We start from the raw sequence: 25,346 nt of genomic DNA, 5'->3' as shown, positions 1-25,346 counted from the left end.
AATTCAGATGCTTTTTATACTATTCTGCATCTTTCCTAAATTATGACACTATTCCAATTGAGCAGGAGTGGGGGGGGCATATAGGGAGAAAATTACCTCCAAATAGGTATTGACGCACGACAAGTTTTAAATTACTATAGCAAATCAGTTACTGTTTCACATGAAAATGTTTAACATCTGAAAACTATAATAAGCTGCTGAACTGTTGCACATGAGACGCTAATAATGGGTGCTTAAGTCTAATAACCAAGTTGCTTTAGATCAAGGGCCTTACTTCCTGCTGGACAAGAGAAAAGCCCAGTCATTATGAGGCTGAATAAATGTTAACTCAGCTCCTGCATATCAGTGTGTCAAGCCAAAGTATTTCTCATATCTTAGTAAATTATATTAAGAATCTTTAGGCTGAAAATTAACTCTTCAAAATCTCTTAGTGATGGCCACAGGAAACAATCTCTAGAGAGCTATACTAAGGTAAGTGATATAAGCCTCACCATTGGACCACATTAAATTATCTGATCCAGCCAAGAACTCCTGAACAGTATTGACTACAGTGTAATTTCTATGAAGCGTACTGAAGAAAACAAATTTGAATCCCAGTTCCTATGATAAAGAAAGTAATGTATTCTGCTGAAAAGTAAAAGTATATCTAAAATCTTTTAAGTTTCAACAGCAAATACTGGTCTAAGCTCTTTCCCACTTTTATGTATTTAATAGTGGGCTTGGCTCACTCATCAAGAATGTAGAGGTAGTTTAGGTGGAAGAATGTTTTGTGCTCCTCTGGGGAAAAAAAAAAAATACACCTCAGACTACTGCATTTAAAAGATGAATTCTGCAATATGTAAGAAGCTTCCAGATATTTAAAAATATCTTTGTATTTTATTTTAGTCTGTATCTGCCAAAGATAGAAAAAAAAAGAGAAAACATCAAGGATGAAAGCATTAATGTGAATCTTAGAGAGAGAGAATTTCTCTTTCATCAAACTGGATCCTCTTTCACAATGACAAAGATTATGCCTGTTTTCTATTGCCAATATTTCTTTAGCAATTATATGAAGTGGCTTAAAAAGTTCTAATTAATTGATTCTCTCTCCTTCCCCCACTCCCTCCACTCCTCCCTGAAGTTAGGTCATTTGGTAACTCATGGAAGGCATGGGGGCGGGGGGGAACCACTGTACCCTCTTGAAACACCAGCAACATTTGATGAGAAATTATAGAACTGAAAAACTGTTATTAATAAATGTAGCACACTGTAGCATAATCAATCTTTTTTCAGGTGTGTCCCATGTTCTCTGGCTGCAAGAGGGAAACTGAACGCAAAAGCTGTAACTTACCATCCTTGTTAACGGAAGTGACTTTGGCTGGATAAAAACGACAATCAGACCAGCAAGCCAATACCTGGTCATTTATATGAAATCCCTACAAAAAGAGAAACAAAACGTATGCTTCCTAAATTAGACACACAAAATTAGGAAGATTTAAAAACATATACTTCTTCATTAAAACATTGTAACTGTTTCCTTGTTAAAAGTAAAAAAGAAAAAAATCCCACCCATATCCTTCACCAGGCAGCCACTTACATTCAGCAGCACATCTTAAAAATAGTTCACACCATTCCATATACACTAAGTTTCTTCAGGCAGGAACTGTTTTTCCTTCCGTCTGTACCAAACAGACACCATCAGCACTCACCAACAACAATCACAAATGGTATCTGGCCACATATATGCAGCATTTCAGGGATCTCAGTGGGTTTGGATACACAGATTTGGTATATAACTTGCTAAATAATGCAAATTCCTTGAACACCTGCTTTTAACTTACACCACATCCATCTTCCTCGTGTAAACCCTCTTTCCTTAGCTGTATTTTCTCTAAAGGACGCAGATAAGGACTGTCCCAACAAAACCATTCATCATAACGGTGATTCCAGCGTTTGAAATGGATAAGCACTTTTCCTTCCTCATAGTCAATTTCTTCAATATGAGCTGGATACCTATGCAAATAAACAACTCACTAAAATAACTCTGGTTAAGAATAAAATGAGATGTCTCAGGAAAAAAAAATTAAGTAGTATCATTACAATATAAGGCCCTATACATATCTAGTGGTTATGCTGCCACTAACAAAAGTGAAAGAAAAATGCATAAGCAAGGTATATAAATCTCAATTGGTTTTTTTCAACAAAAATTTTTTAAAGAGCAGTTTTGATTTTTAAAATCATTAAAATATTAAATCTCTTAATTAAAAATAATAGAAGTCTATCTCATCACCAACATGTTACACACATACTTGCAGTCTCATAAAAAGGGATTAATGGTTCTAGTTTGTCCATCTTACATACTAGCTCTTGCTTCTTAAAAGTTCTGGACTTGGAATTGGTTTCTCAGCAGACTAAAAGTAACGTCCGCACAAGACAAGATGAACGGGATTGTTTTTGTTCTTTGCTTATGTGGTGGTAGACCTGGACGAGCACAGCAGAGGAGTTAGTTAAGACGCTGTCTTAAAAAGACAGAGACAACATATAGAAAAGGAGTGGACTGGGAATAAAAATGGAAGACACTATTCAGCGCACACACAGCTTCCTATATTCTCCCACACTTTTGCTACAGTAAAAACTGCCAGGGTTTCTCAGCCTAAGAGATACCCTATCTTGGGAGTATTTTGAAGTAATTAATTCCTTGGGCAAAAAAGGAAAACCTGTCAAGCATAAGTAGTGCAAGTAAGAAATACTGGGCCTAGCTGCAAGAATGATTCATAAGGAAAACTGCTAATTGTGAGAAAATGAGGTGGATGAAGATGCAGACATGGCTGAATCAACTGGTAAGTAACTTAAGTAACTCACTTTGCAATACATCATTCTTCAAAGACTTTCTCTGTGCCTTTCAGCATAAGTGCAATTTGACAAATAAATTTCCAAGCCATTTCCCCATATTAGATGTTGCTGGGGAAAAAATGTGTAACTTGGAAAACCATTATGGCTTATTTAATTAATTAATTAAGTTTGCACAATACAGAAAGCTGCAGTAACAGAAATCTTGAGCTATCAGTTGCCACTGGATAACATTTTATATTACATAATATTTTGGAACATCAGGGTGGCAGACCATAATGAGGATGCCGTAAGTCTAGTCTCTCTTTTTCTTCGGCATAATTCACCTTTTCCAAGTCAACCCCATTCTATATTTCTTTTCTCAAAAAACAAGTGCCAATAAGTTCCATGAGGTTTACTATAAAATCAAGTGTACACTAAGCACAAAAAAAAAAAAGCAGCCTTGACAGTGCTACAGGACTAAAAAAGTAATTTATTTTAGGTGATGAGCTTTCATGGGACAGACCCACCTCTTCAGATCTGGACAATTCTGGTCAGTGAAAACAGACAAAGTGAATTTAACAGAAGGATAGGAAAAAAACAAAAAACAAAACAAACAAAAACAATGAAATAAGGTAGCAGCACAATTCTGAGATGCCTCCTCAAACAATAGACACTATACTGAGGAGACAGCATACCAGACAAAAATGGACCATGCATCTGCTCTAGCACAGTAGTATCTATGTTTATAAGTATACAAATTCACCTGTTGTATTAAAATACATATATGATTGTGCCTAATCATCTGCATTTTCCAACCCACTAATCTGTGTTATCTGCAGCCTTAACCAAGTTATAATGGAATTGCATTGGGAAAATTCCTTTGTTACATGCCAACGGTTACATCTTACCTCAAATCTTCCACATAAATTTTGAGATTTATGAGTTTACATTTGAGAGAGTTTGAGTGTCTGTCTGTCCAAGAACTCCTGCTAAATGGTAAAAGATAGGTCCACTAAATGTGGCATACAGATTCCTGTATCAGATAAAGCAAGGTAAGGCTCTGGTTGTGCCAGGAAAACACAATGTGCCTGGAATGTAATTATTTCCCATAAAATAGAAAGGAAGGGCTCTGTCACATAATGACCACATGGAGCAGCTGAGGATATGGGATGGAAAGTATAACGACCACAGGGGGCAGCAAGGAGCCAGAGATGGGGAATGGGACAGTTAGACATATTTGAGTTTGTGTGTTTCCCAGCCAGATGACATGCACCCAGCTTTAAACTGCACCTGCTGGAGCTGCAGCAGCCATAGAGAGGCACTTCTCACCTGGCTCAAAACTGCTGCAGGGAGAGAGAGCTAGGGCAGTTCTCCTTCCCTGGGGCAGCCTTCATACTGACTCCCACATCTCCAGCCCCAAATGTGCATTTTAATTTTATTTTTTCAAATATGAAAAATTAATTCAGTTAAGGACCCAGGTAATGCCAGGTAAATCTTGTAGTTCAACTATAATTAATTTAAATACGGATATTGACTTTGTACCCTTTTTTAAAATAGTCAGGATGTAATATAGTAATAAATCAATTACCTTACCAAAAAGCAAATACACAAGTTACCCTTACCATTCAAACTTGTAATCTTGACAACCAATTTGATATTGTATTTTGCTGTGAACCTTTTTGCTATGCACAATATATTTTTATTGATAAGTTTTGCCATCAGCAGTTTCACTACTCTGCCAATCACTGATTTCATGATAACCAACTTATTATGAGTCACCTCATTTTAAATTGCTTCATGTTCTCTTAGCATTTATTCATTGCTTAAAACCAAGAACTCGGCTCAACCTGCATCTCTCTCTGGCCTCTGATCTCCCACAACAGTCTCAAATCATCCAGTATCATTCTGGACTCCACATACAACTCCTTATTAAGTAGGCAGATCTATTTCAGAAGACAGAAGAAATACTGGACTGCAAGCGTAACCACCCAAAAATTAGCAGTGAATGAATCTGTCAAAGACTCACCGGCAACACAGTAACTTTAGACAGACTTCTCACTGCAGCTACCACTTAGCCTGACGTGTGAAGCCAGTAAGCTCATTGATACAGACACTATTCCTTTCTCCCAAAGACAAATTACATAATTTCTCAAATTGGTCCATGAATGTCACAATGCCTTTTCTATTTTAACTATTAACCATATTTGCCCATAACAAGAAGTCTTGTGGCACCTAATAGACTAACAGATATTCTGGACCATAAGCTTTCATGGGCAAAGACCCGCTTCATCAGATGCATGGGGGGGGGGGGGGGTTCAGAGGAGTATTTGAAGCGTGGGGTCCCAGTAACAGGGAGGGCCCAGAGCTGACAAGGTCTATTCAGCAAGGTGGAAATGGCCTAGTACTGACAGCACTTAGCAAAAGAGGAAATATCCAAAATATCTGTTGGTCTATAAGGTGCCAGGAGACCTTTTGTTCTCGAAGCTACAGACTAACACGGCTACCTCTCTGATACTTATATTTGACCATGTGATGGTGACAAGAGAATACATCCAAATTCTCAACAGTAAGAACACCTTTAAAAATGAAACCTCAATGACATAGTTAAACAGATACTCAAGTTTTAACACTCCTTAAGACCACAATACAGTTTTGGAAGCATTCAAAATCACCAGGGGCATCTTCATCAGCTAACCTCACACAGAGATGAAAATATAATTATACATATTTCCTCCAAAAAATCATAGTAAAGAAAAAACTTCACCTTTGCAAGAAAGCAGATACCAGAAAAATACAACCATTTTAATGAAAAGCCAATCATGATCAGAACAACTTTTTCCCCCTTCAAGACAGAATTCTTTCTGCACAGAATCAGACTACATAAGAAAACAGAAGTCTACCCAAGAATCAAGTAAAGATTTGCTACTACTGCACCACCATCTTGGTTCACCCCAAACCAATTTCAAAAAGAAATGGCTACTTACTGTTACTGAGGTTATCTGAAAAGTATGTGTGCGCGTGTGTGTGCAGGCGCACACGTGTCCTGGAGACAGATTTTTCTCTAACATACCCAGAGAACAGTGGTGGTAATGACTCTCAGCCTCTGCTATATGAGGTGGCACCACCCCACTTCCTAGTAGTGGACAATAGAGACCAGGCATGGGACTGCCATCCTAACCACAGGGCACAGGCCAACACCTGAAGCTATATTGGTCCACTGGTGACCCAGAGTTCATTAGGTGACGGAGAGTGATAAGATGATTATTCTGACTGGAAATCAGAGCCCCAGGATCTTGGCAATATAAGCAGAGTGATGTCTGAAGAACTCAGTAGGCCATCCCATTAATCTGTTGACTAGAACAAGGCAAAAACAGGTGCACCTGGAGAAAGTGGTACTGAAACAGTAATGGGGCAAATATTAGCACTGGAACACCTGCAGGTGGCAATGCCAAGATTTTTTTGTTTTTTGTTTTGGGGATTTTTTTTTTTATGGGAAAGAGGAGATGAGCTGCACTGAGAGCATTTGCTATGTGGAACACAGTGGGTCCACCAACAGTTCTAGTTCCCATGCTCCCTGCACTGATTCCAGTACTGGTTCTCTTCCCCAAAACAGAATGAAAGCATCCAGACATGGTGCCAACAGACACAAAGGTTTAGCAGCTTCTCCACTAGAGAACATAAGAACGCCCCTACTGAATGAGACGCAGCATTACATCTTCTGATAGTAACCAATGCCAGATGCCCTGGAGAGAATGAACAGAACAAGTAATCATCTAGTGATCCATCCCATCACCCACTCCCAGCTCCTAATAAACAGAGGCTAGAAACACCACCCTTGCCCATCTAGGCTAATAGCTATTAGGATGCGCCTATACTCCATGAATTTATCTAGAACATTTTTGAACCATTATAGAATTGGCACTCTCAATGCCCTCTAGCAAGAAGTCCCACAGATTGACTGCATTATTTGAGGTGTCACCTTTGATTTGTTTGTTTTAAACCTGCTACCAATTAATTTCACTTGCTAGCTCCTCATTCTTGTGTTATGAGAAGAAGAAAATAACTTCCTTATTCGCTTTCTCCACACCAGTCATGATTTTATACGCCATTATCATAACCCCTCTCTACCCCATTAGTTATCTCCTTTCCCAAATATAAAGTTCCACCCAGTCTTATTAAGCTTTTCTCAAATGGCAGCCATTCCATCCCCCTAATTATTTTTGTTGTTCTTTTCTGAACTTTTTCCAATACCAAGATATCCTTTTTCCGATCCCAGATATAAGATGACCACATGTACATGCACTAATCAAGATATGGGCACACGATGAATTTATACAGTGGCAGTAAGATATTCTCTGTCTTAGTCTCTATCCAAGCCTTGTTTGCTTTTCTGACAGTCCGTGCATATCGAGTGGATGTTTTGAGTCCTACAAATCTCCATCTATCTGATATTTTTCTTTGGGTAGGTGCATCTGCAAATGTGGGTATCTACAGCTCATTTGTGAAGATGCACACACAAATTCGCTATCCCTGAAGGGCTCTATGGAAGTTTTCAGTGATCTATCCACAATTATTCCAAAATCTCGAGTAGCAACAGCTAATTTAGTCTCCCTCATTTTTTGTCTACAGCTGGGATTATGTTCTCCAATATGCATTATTTTACATAAGAATGCCCCTATTGGGTCAGACCAAACATCCATCCAGCCCAGTATCTTGTCTGTGGATGGATAGTGGCCAATGCCAGGTGCCCCAGAGCAAATGAACCAAACAGGTAATGACCAAGCAATCTCCGTCCTGCCATCCATCTCCAGCCTCTGACAAACAGAGTCTACGGACACCATTCCTTACCAACCGTGGTTGATGCCATTAGCGGATCTAACCTCTGTCAATTTATCTAGCTCTTTTTAAACCCTGTTATAGTTCTAGCCTCCACCGCCTCCTCTGGCGAGGAGTTCCACAGGTTGACTGTGCGCTATGTGAAGAACTCCTTTCCTTTTGTTTCAAACCTGCTGCCCACTAATTTCATTTGGTGTCTCCTTGTTCTTACATTATGGGAACAAGTAAATAACTCTTCCTTATTCACTTTCTCTGCACCACTCAATTTTATATATCTCTAACCTATCCTTTCCTTAGTCTCCTCTGTTCTAAGCCATCCTCGTGGCCGTTGTGTGTACTGTTTCTGATACTGTGCACAGAAGGGCTTTGCTGGGCAGATAGGGTGTGAAGGCCTAAGGACCTGAGGGTTGTTCCAGAGTCTTTAAGGCTGTTAAAGTCTCAGATCTGTCTTCTCCAAGAACAAAGAGCCCCCTTCAAAGTCCAGGATAGTTTGTTGTACCTCACATGGGAGGACCAAGACATGCAACCAGGACCCTCTACGTACAGCAACCCCAGCAGCCATCACTCTAGTAGCTGCATCTGCTGCACATACGGCTACTTACAGGATGCCTTGGATTCAAGTCTCCCTTCTTCCACTATTGCAGAAAATTCAGCCCTAGAGTCTGATGGGAAACGCTCTGCAAATTTTCTTAGAGGGGAATCAGTGTTTGTCATGAATGAGTGCAGGGAAGGGGTTAATCTCTCCCGCCATACTTAAATCCCAGGTGAGCCAAAGGAAGTGAAGTAATTCTCTTTAAACCAAGAACAGCAGCAGTTCCTGGAGTTTTTGTCTCTGCTTGCGACAGGGAAAAAACGACCTAGTGAGATGTCTCCAGGCAATTCGAATGAAAAAATCAGAAATATCTTGACCCTGGCAAAATCAGCCATCGAGATGTAAGTGCAAGGGAAATGTATAGACAGACATGTTCAGGTTATGTTTTATGTTAAATTTTGTTGGAACTTCTTGCTCTGTATTCGCTTTTGTGCTGATGTTTGACTTGATGTTTTTTTCCCCTGTAACTTTTAAGCTAAAACCCAGCGAAATATTTTTCTCTGCATGCGGCCCATGATTTATTTCCTCTTGTTTTGTGACTACATCTCTGTTTGTAAACAACTAATCTGATCCCTGTGTCCTAAGAAGAGTCTGTGCCTTAGACCAATGGTCAGTTACTGAATTACATTTTTTGTGTGTCCAGAGGGAGGGTTAAGAGTTTGGGGTGCCCCTACAAAGACATCCCCAGGTGTGTCTTCTTGCATTAAGGGGCTTTTTTTATCATACCTGTATGATGGCAGCCTACTTTCCAGTACCCAAGTAATCTGTGACCCTGGGGAGTTTTTAAGAAAAGCCTGTGTACAGGCAAGATGTCTCCAGTCTCCACGGGACCCCACTTTCTGCACTCCAAGTGTGGAGGGGGGGACCCCGACAGTGTTGTTGGCACTCTTATTAACCAAAGCATGCTAATTCGCAACTCGCACTTGGACTCCGCTTGCCAGTGGGGTAGATCTTGCAGTCAAATAGGTGTATGTTTTTTGCTTCCTTGTTCATAGGGGTGGATCCCTTAAACCACTGGTCAGCAAGCTTTTTTACATCAGGTCCCACTTTTCATCCCTGCAATTAAGCAGGGCCTCCCCAACTTGTCTAATATAATTCAAACTGATGGATATTTTGGTTACGTTCACATTAAATAAATAAAAACATGTGGCATGTCTAAGAAAAATAAGTGTACAGAATGTAAAAACTTTATTAATATTGGTATACAAATGTGAATACACATACATAAAACGAACATTTCAACATTTTTTAATAAGATGGATGTACCTGAGACTCAGCAACCAATCATGTTGCACCCCTGCTTATGAAATTTCATATCCCCCTGAGAGGGCCCGACCCCCACTTTGCACACCTCTGCCTTAATCTAGTCTCTTCCTTTGTTTGGTCGCATCTACCATAATGGAGTCTGGATATGGGTGAGAATATGGTATTCAAATCCCCTGAAGGGGACAAACTACTGTCTCATTACTCTTGGACATAGGCTGCAATGAGGCCAATGTCTGCTACAATACCTTTGTCATATCTAACACCGTTTTTATAAGTGACAAAGCTATCCCTAGTGGCAATTAGATCAGCATCATCCCACACCTCTTCCTCTTGGATACCCAAACCTTGAGCTACTCTGCATAATACCTGACAGCACCAGCAGCAAGAAAGGTATCAGTGATGAGGATGGTAAGTTGGATGGAGCCATCAGCAACTGCCACAGTGGTGCCTGAACAACAGTGCCTCTAGAGTCGGTCACCAGCACTGGGACCAGTGCTAGTGTCAATGCAGTTTGCAGATCCAGCATCAGTGCTGGCACCAGAATCATCTGAGCTTCCTGGCTCACTATGACTGCTATGGCTGTGACCTGCTATAATGCCAATACAGTGTAAACTGGTGGCATGCTCAGTGCCAGGGCTTACAGACTGTGACCATTGCCCTGCTGCACAAAGAATGAAGGTCACAGACACTACAGATGCCACTGTGGAGTGCAAATGTTGGCTCCTGCCCTGACCCTAGTGAAAATCCAAGGGGGGCCCCTGAAATAGACGGTGCCTCCTTCAGAAGCAGGTAACTGTTGTCCCAGCACAAGTGTACCCCCATCTGCATGAATGTGTCTCTGACTCAGAATGGTAGTCTAACATCTAACTACAATTAACACTAATGACTACAAACAATAACTATCTACAAAAGACCCTAAGGCTCGAAGTCAGACAACAGAAAATTACTAACCCCTGTTATGCAAGAAAGATTCTCCAACTAAGCACCATTGACAGTAAGAAGGAACTGAGAGGGCATAGACCTGATGGTGCCCGATATAAACAACATATGAAGGTGCATAGCCAAACTAGTTACCACTAAGGGAAAACATCTCCGGTGACTATGCCCATGGCTACAGGTACATCTGGAACTGATACGACAAGAGGAAACGTTAAGAACAAGATCTAGGATTTAGCCAATCAAATTAATGGGCAGCAAGTTTAAAGCATAAGGAAGTACTTCTTTATACAATGCACAATCTGTAGAATTCATTGCCAGGTATTTTATAAACATCAAAAGTGTAACTGGGGTCAAAAAGGAAAGAAATTCATGGAGGATAAGCCCATCGCTGACTATCTGTCAAGATGATCTAGGATGCATTCCCATGCTCAGGGACTGAATGACAAGGTTTGGATCATTTGATAATCTGCCTCTTCTGTTCGCTGTCTCTGAAGCATCTGGCAACTGGTATAAATGTACTTTGGGTTCACCTACTATGACACTCTTACGTGCTTAGGAGTATTTTTGGAGTGTTGAATATTAGCACAGTAGAGAACCAAACAGACTTAAATAAATAGAAACCCAACAGTAGCTGCAGCGAGTACACACCTTGAGAATACTTCATCTACCACTGGCAAGCTTGGGAAGAACAGTGTTCAGCATACAAAATTTCAGTACTGGAAAAAAAAGCCAAAGACGGAACAACACAAATGCACAAAACTCAGGACAACGATCATCAGAACATCCCTACTAATCTGAGCGAAAGCTAAGATTTTAACATATATGCAAATAATCTTAACTATATGTAGCTGTAAACTAAAATGGCAACCTACTTTCTTTCGTACCTTGTACGCAGCCAAGCAGGATTTAAGATCTGATGTCTTGAAATTTCTTCTGTATTTTCTAACTAGGATTTGTGGGATTTCAATTATTATAATCTAGTTTTGAGACAAGGACTAAAAAAAGGTGTCAATGAGCACTTCATCATCCATGAACCTGCTGTCATCCTATTGAAAAATCTGAAGCAGCAAGACTATTAATGGAGGTGGACAGATATTTGGGTTGCAGTGCCATGATGAGCTGACTACTACCTCTTTAATTAAAACAGTAACCTTGATTAATCTGCATTCAACCAAGATTGCTTCTTTGGAGAAAGCAATGTTTAATCCATTTAATATGGAGCTGATACAGGGAGCCAGAAGGAAAGGTATCATCACTGGTGAAGACTGACACCTTTTATTCAGAAGGTAAATCTCATGTTCCAGTCATTTTCAATTTCTGGGACAATACTGGACTTCTATTCTTAAATTCCTAGATCCGCAGCCCCAGTACCAGTCCTTTGGGAAACAAACACTGATGCTTAGAGAACAGACAAATTATTGCTATGTACTATTATTATTGTGAATAAATAATAAACAGTGCATTTTTTTTTTTTAAGATATGCATTTATATTTTTGGGCTGCAAGAAAAGGTACTGGAAAAAAAATGGGTCCCAACTACATCAAGTTTGGGAAACCCCATCTCAGATGATAATGATGGTAAAAGGCACTGCATACTATATTCAGATTGCTCTTATGAGATATGAATTCCTCCATGCTTATCAATTCCAAATTTCACTAGCATGGGACACTCTTTTTCTGGAACTACTCTTGAAAGGGGAGGGGGGAGAGGGAACACCCAGAAGCTGCACTGTGTTGGCCCTAAGCAGGCCCAACAGGTAACACTGGTCTCTGAATTAGCTTCTTATGAATTACATGCAATTCAAAATATGAGAAATATCTCAAGAGTCCAATATGATCTCTCTACCACAATTTATAATCAACAAATATTCCTCCTCCCAGTTCAACTCTAGAAGACAAGCAATGGAACAGCATCCCCAACCTAAGGCACCAGTATAGGAGGACAATCCTATTTTCAGCCACTCAATCCAGTATTTGGTCACCTTTAGAAATCAGTACACAACGCCAAGGTCACTAAACTAGAAGGAACATAAATACTGCTGTATGACTGCAAGGTGAGGTTCTGTCTTGGGTATACTGGGCTGAAAAAGACTCCACTTTGAAAACAAGTCACTTTGCAATTTGTATATTTTACACAGATAAGCATTTTAAAAACAAACAAATAAGCTGATTTCCCATAATTCTGGGAGCAGGATTCCATGAACATCTATGATAAGAAACAAACTGTAATATCACCAAGTCTTTGTAACATTCTAAGAAACTTATGATAGTTAATATAATATTAAGTTTTTAAAAAAATACCAGTTTTTTAATCTGTCACGGGCTTCCAACTGGGCTCCCACCTCAAAGTTGATCCCTCTTCTATTCGGTGGATGTTTTGTCATTTTGTATTATCAACACCGCTGTTTATATATCCCTGAAAAATTCAATTGAATATCATCAATCACTAATGATGACACACACAAAAATAAATCTATGCATTGAAAAAGACAGTATCCTGTCTTTCAACATGAGCTAATGCCGGGTGCCCCACAAGGAATGAACAGATCAGGTCATCATCAATTGATCCACTCTCTGTTGTTGACACAGAGATATACCTATCTCCTAGAACTGGAAGGGTCCTTCAGAGGTCATCGAGTCCAGTCCCCTGAACTTACAGCAGGACCTATCGCCATCCCTGACAACAGATTTTTTTTTTGTTTTGTTTTTAAACTGTATTTGGCCCAGATCCCTAAATGGCCCCCTTAGGAACTGGGCTCACAGCCCTAGGTTTAACAGGCCAATGCTCAAACCACTGAGCAAGGAGTGGATCCTGGGTTGTGTTCCAACTTTGGCCAAGATCCATGCACATTTTCTGAATCTAAACTGATGGTGATTACATCCTCACTACCATTAATGATGTAGAAGCCAGAACAGACATGTTTACATGTACACACAAACATACTCTCTCAATTTCTCTCCCTGCCCATTCAACAGAACCAGGTTTTCCAATACACTTGGCAAACGGGGTAGCGCAGTGTGGCAAAATGCAGTTCAGCAGAGTCACACACACAGGGTGCAGCTCAGTAGAGCTGCACTTGTGGGGCAAACCTCTGCCTCCTCCATGCGTGCACTTCACCACAACCACATGGTGGCAGCAGAAGAGACAACCCCAACAGCCCTTTCCACAGCACAGCTCCTGAGGCATGCCCCACAAAGCTGCGCCAGCGTGACTTCTTAACAGTGCGGTGCCTATAACTCTAGACAGGAGCCATGCACCTCCTGCAGCTGACAACTGTCCCAGTGTAGCTCCTTCTCAACAGGGCTCAAGGCTGAGTGGCAGCTGTGCGTCACCAAGGAAGGGGAGGGTGCCTGGCTGTAATGGGGGGTGCGTGTGGAGAGAAGAGAGTGCCGGGCAGGGGACATGTGGAGATTGGTGGGCTTCCTTTTGTAATGGAGTCTGATTTAGGCATATAGGAATTTGGGGACTATTCCTAGGTTCTCAGCTTCCAGAGCCCCATACTTACATCAGACTCTAAAACTTTCCTTTTTACTAAAAAGAAGTATTTTTCCTCCCTGTTTGCAAAGAAAAACCCAAAGTGAACCAAACAGAATTCACTGATATTTGCCTGAATCTGTAAACAACCTGACAAGTTACCGCTAAAAAGGGATAGACAGTCCCATGCAACTCAGTGGGTGTTAAAGTGCTCCAGCAGCACTGGCCCACACAATCAGTACCATAAGAGAGAACTGAACGAGGCAGAAAAGAAAGAGTACTGTGAAGCAGATACTCCCTGGCAGCTGGGGTACCAGCCCATCTCCAGTCACATTGTCACCTCTGCACTGTGGGAAGAAGAAACTTCTGCTACTGTCATAAAGGAGGAGTCCCATATTCACATCTCTGCCACCACCAGTCCAACTACAGACAGTGTGAAATGATGAGAACTCAAGCTGCCCTTCGATCACTTCATCTTTCCTTCACAAAACAAACCCATATTCATTATGGGCTCACAGACAGGACACTTTGTATTTCCTGCTGACATGCCACAATGCCTAGAAAGGCCAGGCATGACGGGATACAGGCCCAAAATGCACTGCTCTTATTTCAGAATTGGGCTCTCTAGTGCGAGAACTCAATTCCAAAATGCTCTTGCAGTATGGATGCTCTGTTCAGAAATAACATATTTCTGAACTTTATTACTTTAAGTAGAAATAAATTATTCCAGAATAACCCTGAGTGTAGACTTGAGTCTTCAGTATTTTTTTTGAAACCACTTAAAAAAAAACAAACAAAAAAAGCCATTTGTGAATGCCTCTCGTCCTACTAAAAAGAGACTAAGGAGGTCCATTAATTTCAAGGTCCACTTAATTGCCAACTACAGTTCAACACCACCTTTTCCTAAAACCTGTACCTCAACCATTTTGGCCTAAGAATTTAATACAGACTACTACCTATTACTAGAATCTTTATGCCAAGTAACTCCAAGTTTTGTATACAGGATTGAAAAGATGAAGCCATTTAAATTAAAGAGGAGACCAAGTCAAGGTATATAAAATCATCAACAAAGATATATCCGGAACTTTCATTCAGTCTCTCACCATACAAAAAAAAGGGACAATGTAAGTGAAAAGTGACAAACTGTTAAAATAAAATACATCGCAGAATTTGTTTGTAGAGCTCACTGCCTCAATCTATCATTAAAGACTAACGTTTAGCAGGATTCCATTAAAGGAATGGACTTAACAGCAATAAGCTTCCTAATTGCCCTGCAATACTGCTTGCATCCTTTAGAACATGCATGACAAAACTCAAATCTCAAACAGTACCTGAACCACTTCCTACTGAAGCCAATCTTTTTGTCTTGAGGGTCACTCAATAACGAGCGAGGTGTTTTCATGCTACCCTCCTATTTGTGAGTCCATTGATGGCGGATCAGCCTGATTCTGGAGATGCAGATCTTATCACAGAAAGGCAGATACTGGTGGTTGTGGGAGGGGCGTGGGGCAGTTTTGCCATTCTTTTCTTCTTCTCCACCTCTCCTCATCTGCACTGAGGCAAGACCTTTCAAAATGTGCCACCCCCTCATGGATTGCCATTCTCCACTAGGCAAGGCTCTTCCAAGTGTCAACAGTGATGCTGCACTTTTTCCATGTATGCCTTCAGCACGTCCCCATATTGCTTCATCTCTCTCTCTCTCTCAATCTCTCTCACGCGCACGCACTCCTCCGTCCTTCCTTCAACTCAGAAAACAGAATCTGTTCTGGGAGGTGCTGATCACACATCCACATTCCATGACCCCAGTCCAACAAAATGCTTGGCGAACAGTAGTGGCTTCAATGCTGGTCATGTTCAACTCTACCAGGACACTAGTGTTCCCGCTCCTATCCTCCCAAGAGATATTTAGGGTTCTTCTGAGGCAGCACTGAGGATATTGTTCAAGTGCCTTCAAATGACGCTTGTATGTTGTCCATGTTTCACGTGTGTGCAGTAGCACTGGCATAACCACTGCACAGTATGCAAGGAAATTTGTCTTGGCACAGGTGTCTAGTTCTTGAAGACCCTTTGTCTCAGGCAGGCGAAAGCAGAGTTTGCACAACTCAGGTGATGCTGGATTTCTGCATCCATGTTGACTTTAGGGGAAAGATGACTTCCAAGTTATGGGAAACGCTCCACATTTTCCAGCAGTTCTCTGCTGTCTTCAAACAGAAGGAACATAGATTGTCCTGTCGGCAAGGGTTGACTGAGCATCTTGGTCTTTTTAACATTCAGTGGGAGGCCAAGATTCTCCTATGCTTTGGTGAAGGCGCTTAAGATGGTCTGAAGGGCTCCGGGAGAAAAAGCAACAAACATGCTGTCCTACACATACTGGAGCTCCATAATCGAAATCATAGAGGTCTTGCTTTTAGCTTCCAGTCTGCTGAGACTGAAAAGCTTCCTGTTCATTCTATGGGCAAACTTCATGCCATCTGGAAGTTTGCCATCAATGAGGTCCAAGGGGTAGTAAAGCCCCCTCTTCTGAAGTATGGTATAGATTCAATGCATCTCTTCCTCAAAGTGCCAATTTTTAAAGAGAGGTACAGTATAATTACACTGTTTTAGCTATTCATATAAAGTCCCTCCCTATGATAGTTGTAGTACAAATACTGGCAAAATGCCAGTGCTCGTGAACAAATGACACACCAAATGTGTATTCCCTGTTTTGGAAGCACTGCCGTACAAACTACTACTCAATGAAAACTAATGAAAGTCCCTTCCACTGACTCCTTAACCAACTCTGTCCACAGAGAGGAGAATACATAGGTTCAGCACAGAAAGTGATGTAAATAAAAAAAGGTTAAAAATTAGAAATAGCTTAAATATATTTGCAAAGTCTGTAAAAAGATAAATTTGTGAAAAATATAAGCTCTATTCAACCAGCAATAGTCCTAAACTATTTCCTTATGTTTTTATTAGTTATCTGTTCATATGGTTTTAGTCCAAAGTAACACCAGCACTTACAACTTTATTACCCGACATGACAATCAGTTTGTGCTCAAGATACAGCAGAAAGCCTGCTTTGTGCATAAAGTATCAACTAACATTTCTAATACTTCACTGACTCAGTCAACATTGGTGTGAGCTTCTATGAGGGCTTTAAACTAGGTTCAACGGGGACAGAATAGTAAAACCCATGGGTAAGTAGAGGACATGGAGACCTAGAAGACTGGTCGGAAACGGGAGGGAGCACAGGCTATAATGGCAGAGAAAAAGGAGGGTCAGAGCAAAACTAGAAGGCAATATCAAATCAATATCTTAGATACTCATATACAAATGCAAGAGGTATGGGTAATAAGCAGGAAGAACTGGAAGTGCTAATAAACAAATACAACTATGAGATAGTTGGCATCACGGAAACTTGGTGGGATAATACACATGATTGGAATGTTGGTATGGAAGGGTGCAGCTTGTTCACGAAGGACAGACGGGGAAAAAGGGAGGAGGTGTTGCCTTATATATTAAGCACACGCACACTTGGACTGAGGTGGAGATAGACATAGGAAACGGATGTGTTGAGAGTCTCCGGCTTACACTAAAAGAGGTAAAAAAAACCCAAGAGTGATGTCGTGCTAGGAGTTTACTACAGGCCACATACCCAGGTGGAAGAGGCTTTTTTTGGACAACCAACAAAATCATCCACAGCCCAGGATTTAGTGCTGATGGGGGACTTCAACTATCCAGATACATGTCGTGAAACTATTAAAGCAATGCACAGCCTATCCAGCAAGTTCTTGGACTGCATTGGAGACAACTTTTTATTTCAGAAGGTTGAAAAAGTTATTAGGGGGAAGCTGTTCTAGATTTGATTTTAAAAAAGTACGGAGGAACTAAATGAGAATTTGAAAGCAGAAGGCAGCCTGGGTGAAAGTGATCATGAAATCAGAGTTCACAATTTTAAGGAAGGGTAGAAGGGAGAACAGCAAAATAGACACAATGGATTTCAGGAAGGCAGATTTTGATAAACTCAGAGAGCTGGTACATAGAGTCCCATGGGAAGCAAGAATGAGGGGAAAAGCAACTGATGGGAGTTAGCAGTTTTTCAAAGGGACATTAAGGCCCCAAAAAGAAGCTATTCTGCTGCGTAAGATAAAAAAATATGGCAAAAGACTGCCTTGGTTTAACAAGGAGATCTTGCATGATCTCAAAATTAAAGAGGAATCATATTAAAAAAATGGAAACGAGGGCAAATTACAAAGGATGAATATAGGCAAACACCACAGGAATGCAGGTGCAAGATTAGAAAGACAAAGGCACAAAATGAGCTCAAACTAACTACAGGCATAAAGGAAAACAAGAAGGCTTTTTATAAATACATTAGAAGCAAGAGGAAGACCAAGGATACGGTAGGCCCATTGCTCAGTGAGGAGGGAGAAATAGTAATGGGAAACTTGGAAATGGCAACAGAGGGATAGCTGTGCTAGTCTATATTCCATTCTAAACACAAAAAAACAGTCCAGTAGCACTTTAAAGACTAACAAAATAGTTTATTAGGTGATGAGCTTTCGTGGGACAGACCCACTTGTTCAGATCATAGCCATACCAGAATAGACTCAATATTTAAGGCACAGAGAACCAAAAATAGTAATGCAGGTGGATAAATCAGAAAAGTATTATCAAGGTGAGCAAACCAGAGAGCAGAGGTGCAGAAGCATGGGTGGGGGGAGAGTCAAGAATTAGATAGCTCCAGAATATATATGTGGTATAGACTGTGGTTGTTGGTGAGAATCCGTTCTATTCTGGCTAATCTATAATCATATCTGTTCTAGAGATACCATCACTGGACCTAAACAGGTTATTCACAGAATCACAGGCACATTCCCATGTTCCTCAACTAACATCATATATGCCATCATGTGTCAACAATGCCCAGATGCTTTGTATATTGGACAGACGTCAAACTCTCTTAGACAAAAAGTTAATGGACACAAAACAGACAAACACTCCTGATCCACAAACTGGTCAGCCAACATTTTAATAGAGCAGGCCACTCTGTTAATGACTTAAAAGCCTGCATTCTACCGAAGAGGAATTTTCACAACAGTCTTGAAAGAGAGGCTGCTGAACTCTTTTATATTCAAATTCGACGCATTAACACGCAGTTTGAACTGGGATGCAAATTTTCTGAGTCATTATAGGGGCTCTTTTGCATACTTGGCTTAGTCTAATTCTTAACTCCCCACTCATCTGCTCTCTGATTTGCTCACCACGATAATATTTTTCTGCTTGGTCAACCCTGATTACTATTTTTGGTTATCTGTGCCTTAAATATTGAGTATGTTCTGGTATGGCTATGTTCTGAAGTGGGTCTGTCCCACGAAAGCTCATCACCTAATAAACTATTTTGTTAGTTTTTAAAGTGCTACTGGACTGCTTTTTTGTTTTGGAACTGGCAGAGATGCTTAATGACATCTTTGTTTCAGTCTTCACCGAGAAGTCTGAAAAAGGAATGCCTAACAGTGAATGCTAGTGGGAGAGAGGTAGATTTAGAAGTTAAAAAAAATCACTTAGAAAAGTTAGATATCTGCAAGTCACCAGGATCTGATGAAATGCATCCTAGAATACTCAAGGAGCTGACAGAGGAGGTATCTGAGCCTTTACCTATCATATTTGGAAAATTATGGGAGACAGGAGAGATTCCAGAAGACTGGAAAAGGGCAAATATAGTCCCCATCTATAAAAAAAGGGGAATAAGAACAATGCAGGAAACTACAGAGCAGTCAGTTTAACCTCTGTGCCAGGGAAGATAATGGAGCAGGTAATTAAGGAAATCATCTGTGAACACTTGGATGGTGGTACAGTGATAGGGAACAGCCAGCGTGGATTTGTAAAGAAAAAATCATGTCAAACAAATCTGATAGCTTTCTTTGATAGGATAACGAGCCTTGTGGATGCGGTATACCTAGACTTTAAGGCATTTGATATGGTCTTGCATAATATTCTGATCAATAAACTAGGCAAATACAACTTAGATGGGGCTACTAGAAGGTGGGTGCAAAAATGGCTGGATAACTGTACTCAGGAGTAGTTATTAATGGTTCTCAATACTGCTGGAAAGGTACAACAAGTGGGGTTCCACAGGGGTCTGTTTTGGGACCAGTTCTGTTCAATATCTTTGTCAACCATTTAGATATTGGCATAGAAAGTACGCTCATTAAGTTTGCATATTATACCAAGATAGAGGGGTTGCAAAATGATCTGGACCAATTGGAGAAATGGTCTGAGGTAAACAGGATGAAGTTTAATAAAGATAAATGCAAAGTGCTCCACTTAGGAAGGAACACTCAGTTTCACACATACAGAATGGGAAGTGACTGTCTAGGAAGGAGTATGGCAGAAACGGATCTAGGGGTTATATTGGACCTCAAGCTAAATGAGTCAACAGTGTGAGGCTGTTGCAAAAAAACATGATTCTGGAATGCACTAACAAGTGTGTTCTGAGCAAGACATGAGAAGTCATTCTTCCGCTCTACTCTGAGCTGTTCAGGTCTCAGTTGGAGTATTGTGTCCAGTTCTGGGCACCGCATTTCAAGAAAGATGTGGAGAAACTGGAGAGGGTCCCATAAAGAGCAACAAGAATGATCAAAGGTCTAGAGAACATGACCTATGAAGGAAGGCTGAAAGCACTGGGCTTGTTTAGTTTGGAAAAGAGAAGACTGAGGGGAAAACTGATAGCGGTTTTCAGACATCTAAAAGGGTGTCATAAGGTAGAAGGAGAAAACTTGTTCTTCTTGACCTCTGAGGATAGAATAAGAAGCAACGGGCTTAAACTGCAGAAAGGGACATTTAGGTTGGGCATTAGGAAAAAGTTCCTAACTGTCAGGGTGATCAAACACTGGAATAAAATACCTAGGGAGGTTGTGGAATCTCCATCTCTGAAGATCTTTAAGAACAGGTTAGATAAATGTCTATAAAGTATGGTCTAGACAGTACCTGGTCCTGCCATGAGGGCAGGGGGCTGGACTCAATGGCCTCTCGGGGTCCCTTCCAGTCCTAGTATTTTATGAAAGACATTTGGTATCCTTGATTTCCCTGTTCTCAGAGGTATTTTATGGGTCCTGTCTGAACTCTAAGAGTGCTTACATTTTATCCAACTCTAAGTATCACATTGTGGCTGGCCACTGCTCCATCTAACTAAAAAGTGTTAGTTGGACTCCTTTCAAATCCCATTAAACAGCTCTTTAAATTGTCCAATTAACGTTGAGCGATGCCTGTCTTTTCCCAACACATGAACACAAGAGGTATCATGGCACTCCTACTCCCAGTCAGACAGGACATCAGGAGCAAGAACAAGTATGCTGAGGAGACAGTACAGAACAATCTCAGTGCTGATTCATCCAATTACAAGGTTTTTTTTTTAAACTTCAGCTAAAGTCACAAACTTCTAAGGTTAGATTTTATCTAATTTTTAAAACAGATGATTTGCAAAGGGGCTGAGCTAGAGCGAGGGGACTAACTGCTATTCTGACGAACATTCTGTTACTTATCTGAAGCCACTACCTTGCTATCACCAATGGCTCAGACAGGATCTCACAAGTGAAGAGAACAATGTTTTCTTTCCTCCCCTCCTGTTTCTGAACGGGCAACTGGTTGAGCGCAAATGCATTCACCCCATCAAAGACAGTCTAGAACTGGGGCAGTGAAAACTCTAGAGGGGAAGGAAAAAAAACAAAAAAACAAAAAACAAAAAACTTTCCATCCTGCAGAACCCAAAGTCATACATTTTCTCTCATAGGTAGCACTGCCCCCAAAAACACATTATGCCAGAATTGCACCACACAGATAAGATTGTTATCACATCATTTTTGCAGACAAAAGAGACTATCGTTAAGAAGATCAGGATTCCCAGAACAACAAATATATGGAGAGGACACACTAAGCTAAAATGATTTTCTTCAGCAATGTGAATACCTTGCTCTTATTATGAGCACATCAACTATACCCCATTCAACAATATTTTTAATATAGCTAAGTCATTCAAGACTGAAAACATGTATACTGTAGCTAACCATTGTATGAAACAAAGCAAGCAGCCTATCAAAAAAGCTGTGCACAAAGAAGTATTCTACAAAAACCTTGATACCAAAAGAACTTTAGGGGAAAATAAAAACATCTCTATTAAAGTGGACATTGTCCACCAGGGTTGGGGAGGGAGGGTGCTTGTTTTTCTGAGAGATGGTGGTGGGAATTGGGGCTCAGTGTACATGTCCACACATGGCGGCAGCACTACTGTCTGCACACTACTCTCAAGGAATAGGTGCAGCTGTGATACTCCCCAACACACCAGGGTATAGTAGTTACAGGTGACGCAGGGTTCAAAGCCTTTCCATAATTAGCCCCTCTCTGCTGCAATAAGTCATGTGTCCGTGTTTGTGTCTGTGACGAAGTCATCTCACAGTTTCATGTAAGGTATCTATTTTTCTAATGTTACTTAAAGTTTTCTATAATATAGTGTGACAAACATGAAAAGACAACAACCACAAGTGTGGCAAGCTTTGAATCCCTACTGGGCACTGCTGCACTCCTGTCCCTGCTGTCCTAAATTATTAAACTTGCAGTGGAAACTCCTGATTTCAAACATGTAAGGTTTGCCAATGAGAGAACTTCACAAATTAGTACAAAAAGCAAAAGAAACCAATGCTTCACACCAAGCCCACAGGAAAGTACTAACAAAAAATCGTTTTCTGTGAGGCTAAAGGTCTCAATTCTCTCAAATCAGAAGTTCTCAAGCTATAGGTTTGAACACTGCAGGGGGTTACAAAGCAGTGGGCAGAAGATCATGGGGAAAACTGACAAACACGCTATACTAGAGCCCAGGAGGAAAGCCGAGGGGCCAAAAGTTGTCTGGTCTTATCTTCCAGCTGTCCTACTCTCACTAACAGCTTCTTCGCTCCAGGAGAGCACTGGTTAAAGACTGTGAACAGCTTCACTTTGCACCTCTTGACAGCACTCAGAACCAGCTCTTCACCTTGGCTAATGATAAGCAATTCCTCCAACCAGAGTTCAAGACAAACAGAAATCATACTTAAACAGCATGCACTAACCCATTATCCCTCCCTCTTCCATCCCACCCCAAAAAACCTTCCAACATTCTTTATTTCCATGATCCCAAAGAGCTATGAGATTGTTTTACACACAAAGAGACATCCATAAGGGTGTTAAGAGGAAATAAGTCTGTCCTAAATTCCTGTCTTTTTAACTTCTCCCACATCTAAATAGTTACTTTCTCCTCAATGTAGGCAAGCAATGCTGTCCACATTATCAAATTTGTCAAGGAGACAATTTTTATACATGAAAATTATAAAAGTTTACTGTAGCAAAACAATTTTTAGAAGACTGAAATACAGCATTTTATATAAAGAGTGACAATAAAAGTATCTCCTGAAATCTGACACAGAAAGTTAACATTCATACAACAAATATCAATCCAAACATTAATTTAAATCTTCAGGAAGTCTGTTCAATAAAAATGCAAGGGGGTCATTACTTGTAATACCTTTTGTACCTTTTCAAAGAAGCAGTTCCACTGGACATTAGAGAAGTTTGTTTTATTTTACTCTTTATCCACTGCTCTTTAAATAAAAGGCACCACAGGAAAAGCTGACATGCAACTGTGGGTATGTCAACACTACCAAGTTCTATCACCAAAAACTGACTTTTGGCAATAAAACAATGTGAGTGTTCACACTGCAATGCAGTTTTTGTCCAGAAAAATACCTAGTTTGACTAATAAAAAAAGATTCCTCACCCAAGGTGGCCTACACTGCAGGTTTTTTCCATGTTACTTATCTCAAAACTCAATAGTGGCGGAAAACTGCATTCATACAGCCACATCATTGCAAAAGGAGCATTCACATAGACAGACAATAGCTGTGTTTTATGTACACACATTCCTTTTTGAACCTTGAAAGGGGGTGAACATAAGAACAGCCATACTGGGTCAGACCAAAGGTCCATGGAGCCCAGTATCCTGTCTGCCAACAGCAGCCCATGCCTGGTGCCCCAGAGGAGGTGAACCGAAGACAATGATCAAGCAATTTGTCTCTTGACATCCATCTCCCGCCTTCGACAAAAGGCTAGGCACCATACCTTACCCCTTGCTAATAGCCATCTATTAGTGGGGTGGGAAGATATCAGCAAAAGTCATTCACAGAGCAGGAGAAATTACTTTCAGGGAAAAGCCCTCTTACCTCAAATTACCCTGCTTGACTGTGTGAACCCTTTGGGGGTGTTCCCTCCCCCCACCCCAGAAAAAAAAAAAAAAAAAAGGATTTTCCTGTGGGGGGAGGGAGGGGAACAGTGCACACAGGCCCAAGGAGACTTTTTTCTTTTCCCTTCCTGTAGTAGTAGTAGTAGTAGTAATAGTAGGCATCCTTCGATCCCGAAGGATCATGGGTTTGCGCCCCAGCTGGACTGATTTGAGCAGCGTCTTGTGTGGCTCTGCAATCCAATCCGGGAACAGCACTCCATTCCGCACTGTGAGCGGCAGTAGGCAGATGTCGCTCTGGTATCATGGGCACGGATCTTCCCAAGGGCTCTCCTGTCTTCCGCCTCTTTCACCAAGGCAGTTTCATACATAACAAGAGCTTCCTTCACTCCCTGTTTCCAGGAATGCCCGTCTGAGGCAAGCGAATGCCAGGTGTTCGCACTGCTAGAGAGAGCGCTGAGGTCACACTTGCACGTGTCCTTGTAGCGCAATTTAGGTCGCCCTTTTGGCCTCTTTCCAGGTGCCAGTTCACCGAAGAGGAGGTCCTTCGGTATTCGCCCATACGTCATGCGTGAGACATGGCCCAACCAGCGCTTCCTTTAGAGTTGACAAAAAGCCACTGTAAACACTGCTGTTTGTTGTGTGGACAGAACTGCCCCTAGTATCTCAATACCTTCCCTGATGGCTCTGCTCAGCATTTGGTCTCTGCTTCCTTGAAGGCATGCACTCCTCCCATTTCAAAGCTCTGTTTGGGAAGTATGTGACAGCCCTGCCGTGTGCTGCTCTCAGGAATAAAGAGCAAATCACTGGAATATTCTTCTGCACTGCAGTAGGAACACAAGAGCAGGCAGCTACTCCTGCAGGAAGAGCGGGATAGACTGCTGGTGCTGCTTTAACACACAATAATCCCTCTCGAGTACCTTGAATTTCACATATGTCAGGCAGAGCTTGGGGGAGATGGGTTGAGGCTCTGGAAGGGGGCAAAGAGTCTAAGCCAGGGGTGGGTTAGGGCTGCCGAGAGGGTGGGAGGGTGCAGCTGAACCAGAGAGCACAGGGAGTTGGGCCAAGGGGTTGGAGCCGGGACCACAGGGGTGGTAAGGGAGTTGAAGCTGGAGCCCCGCACATGCACAGAGGGTCGGGAGCCCCTGGTGTAGAATGAAGCCAGAGCCCCACGTGCCAGGG

The 25,346-nt window shown here is 41.2% G+C and overlaps 1 protein-coding gene across 4 annotated transcripts in view; it reads right to left on the bottom strand.

The window, feature by feature from the left end:
• The window catches only part of PHF20 (PHD finger protein 20), a 230,776-nt gene that overhangs the window by 185,972 nt on the left and 19,458 nt on the right, over nt 1-25,346 (bottom strand). For all 4 annotated transcript variants that reach the window (XM_075012107.1, XM_075012108.1, XM_075012109.1 and 1 more), the window contains exons 2-4: nt 12,745-12,859; nt 1,821-1,992; nt 1,331-1,415 (exon numbers count right to left, since the gene is read on the bottom strand). In XM_075012107.1, coding sequence (XP_074868208.1) covers nt 1,331-1,415; nt 1,821-1,992; nt 12,745-12,827 — 340 coding nt within the window. In that variant the 5' untranslated portion in view covers nt 12,828-12,859. The remainder of the gene's footprint in view (nt 1-1,330; nt 1,416-1,820; nt 1,993-12,744; nt 12,860-25,346) is intronic.

The sequence above is a fragment of the Carettochelys insculpta genome, chromosome 17, assembly GCF_033958435.1.
Source record: "Carettochelys insculpta isolate YL-2023 chromosome 17, ASM3395843v1, whole genome shotgun sequence".
Lineage (NCBI taxonomy): Eukaryota > Metazoa > Chordata > Testudines > Carettochelyidae > Carettochelys > Carettochelys insculpta.
This window is presented reverse-complemented; position numbering and strand designations above follow the sequence as displayed.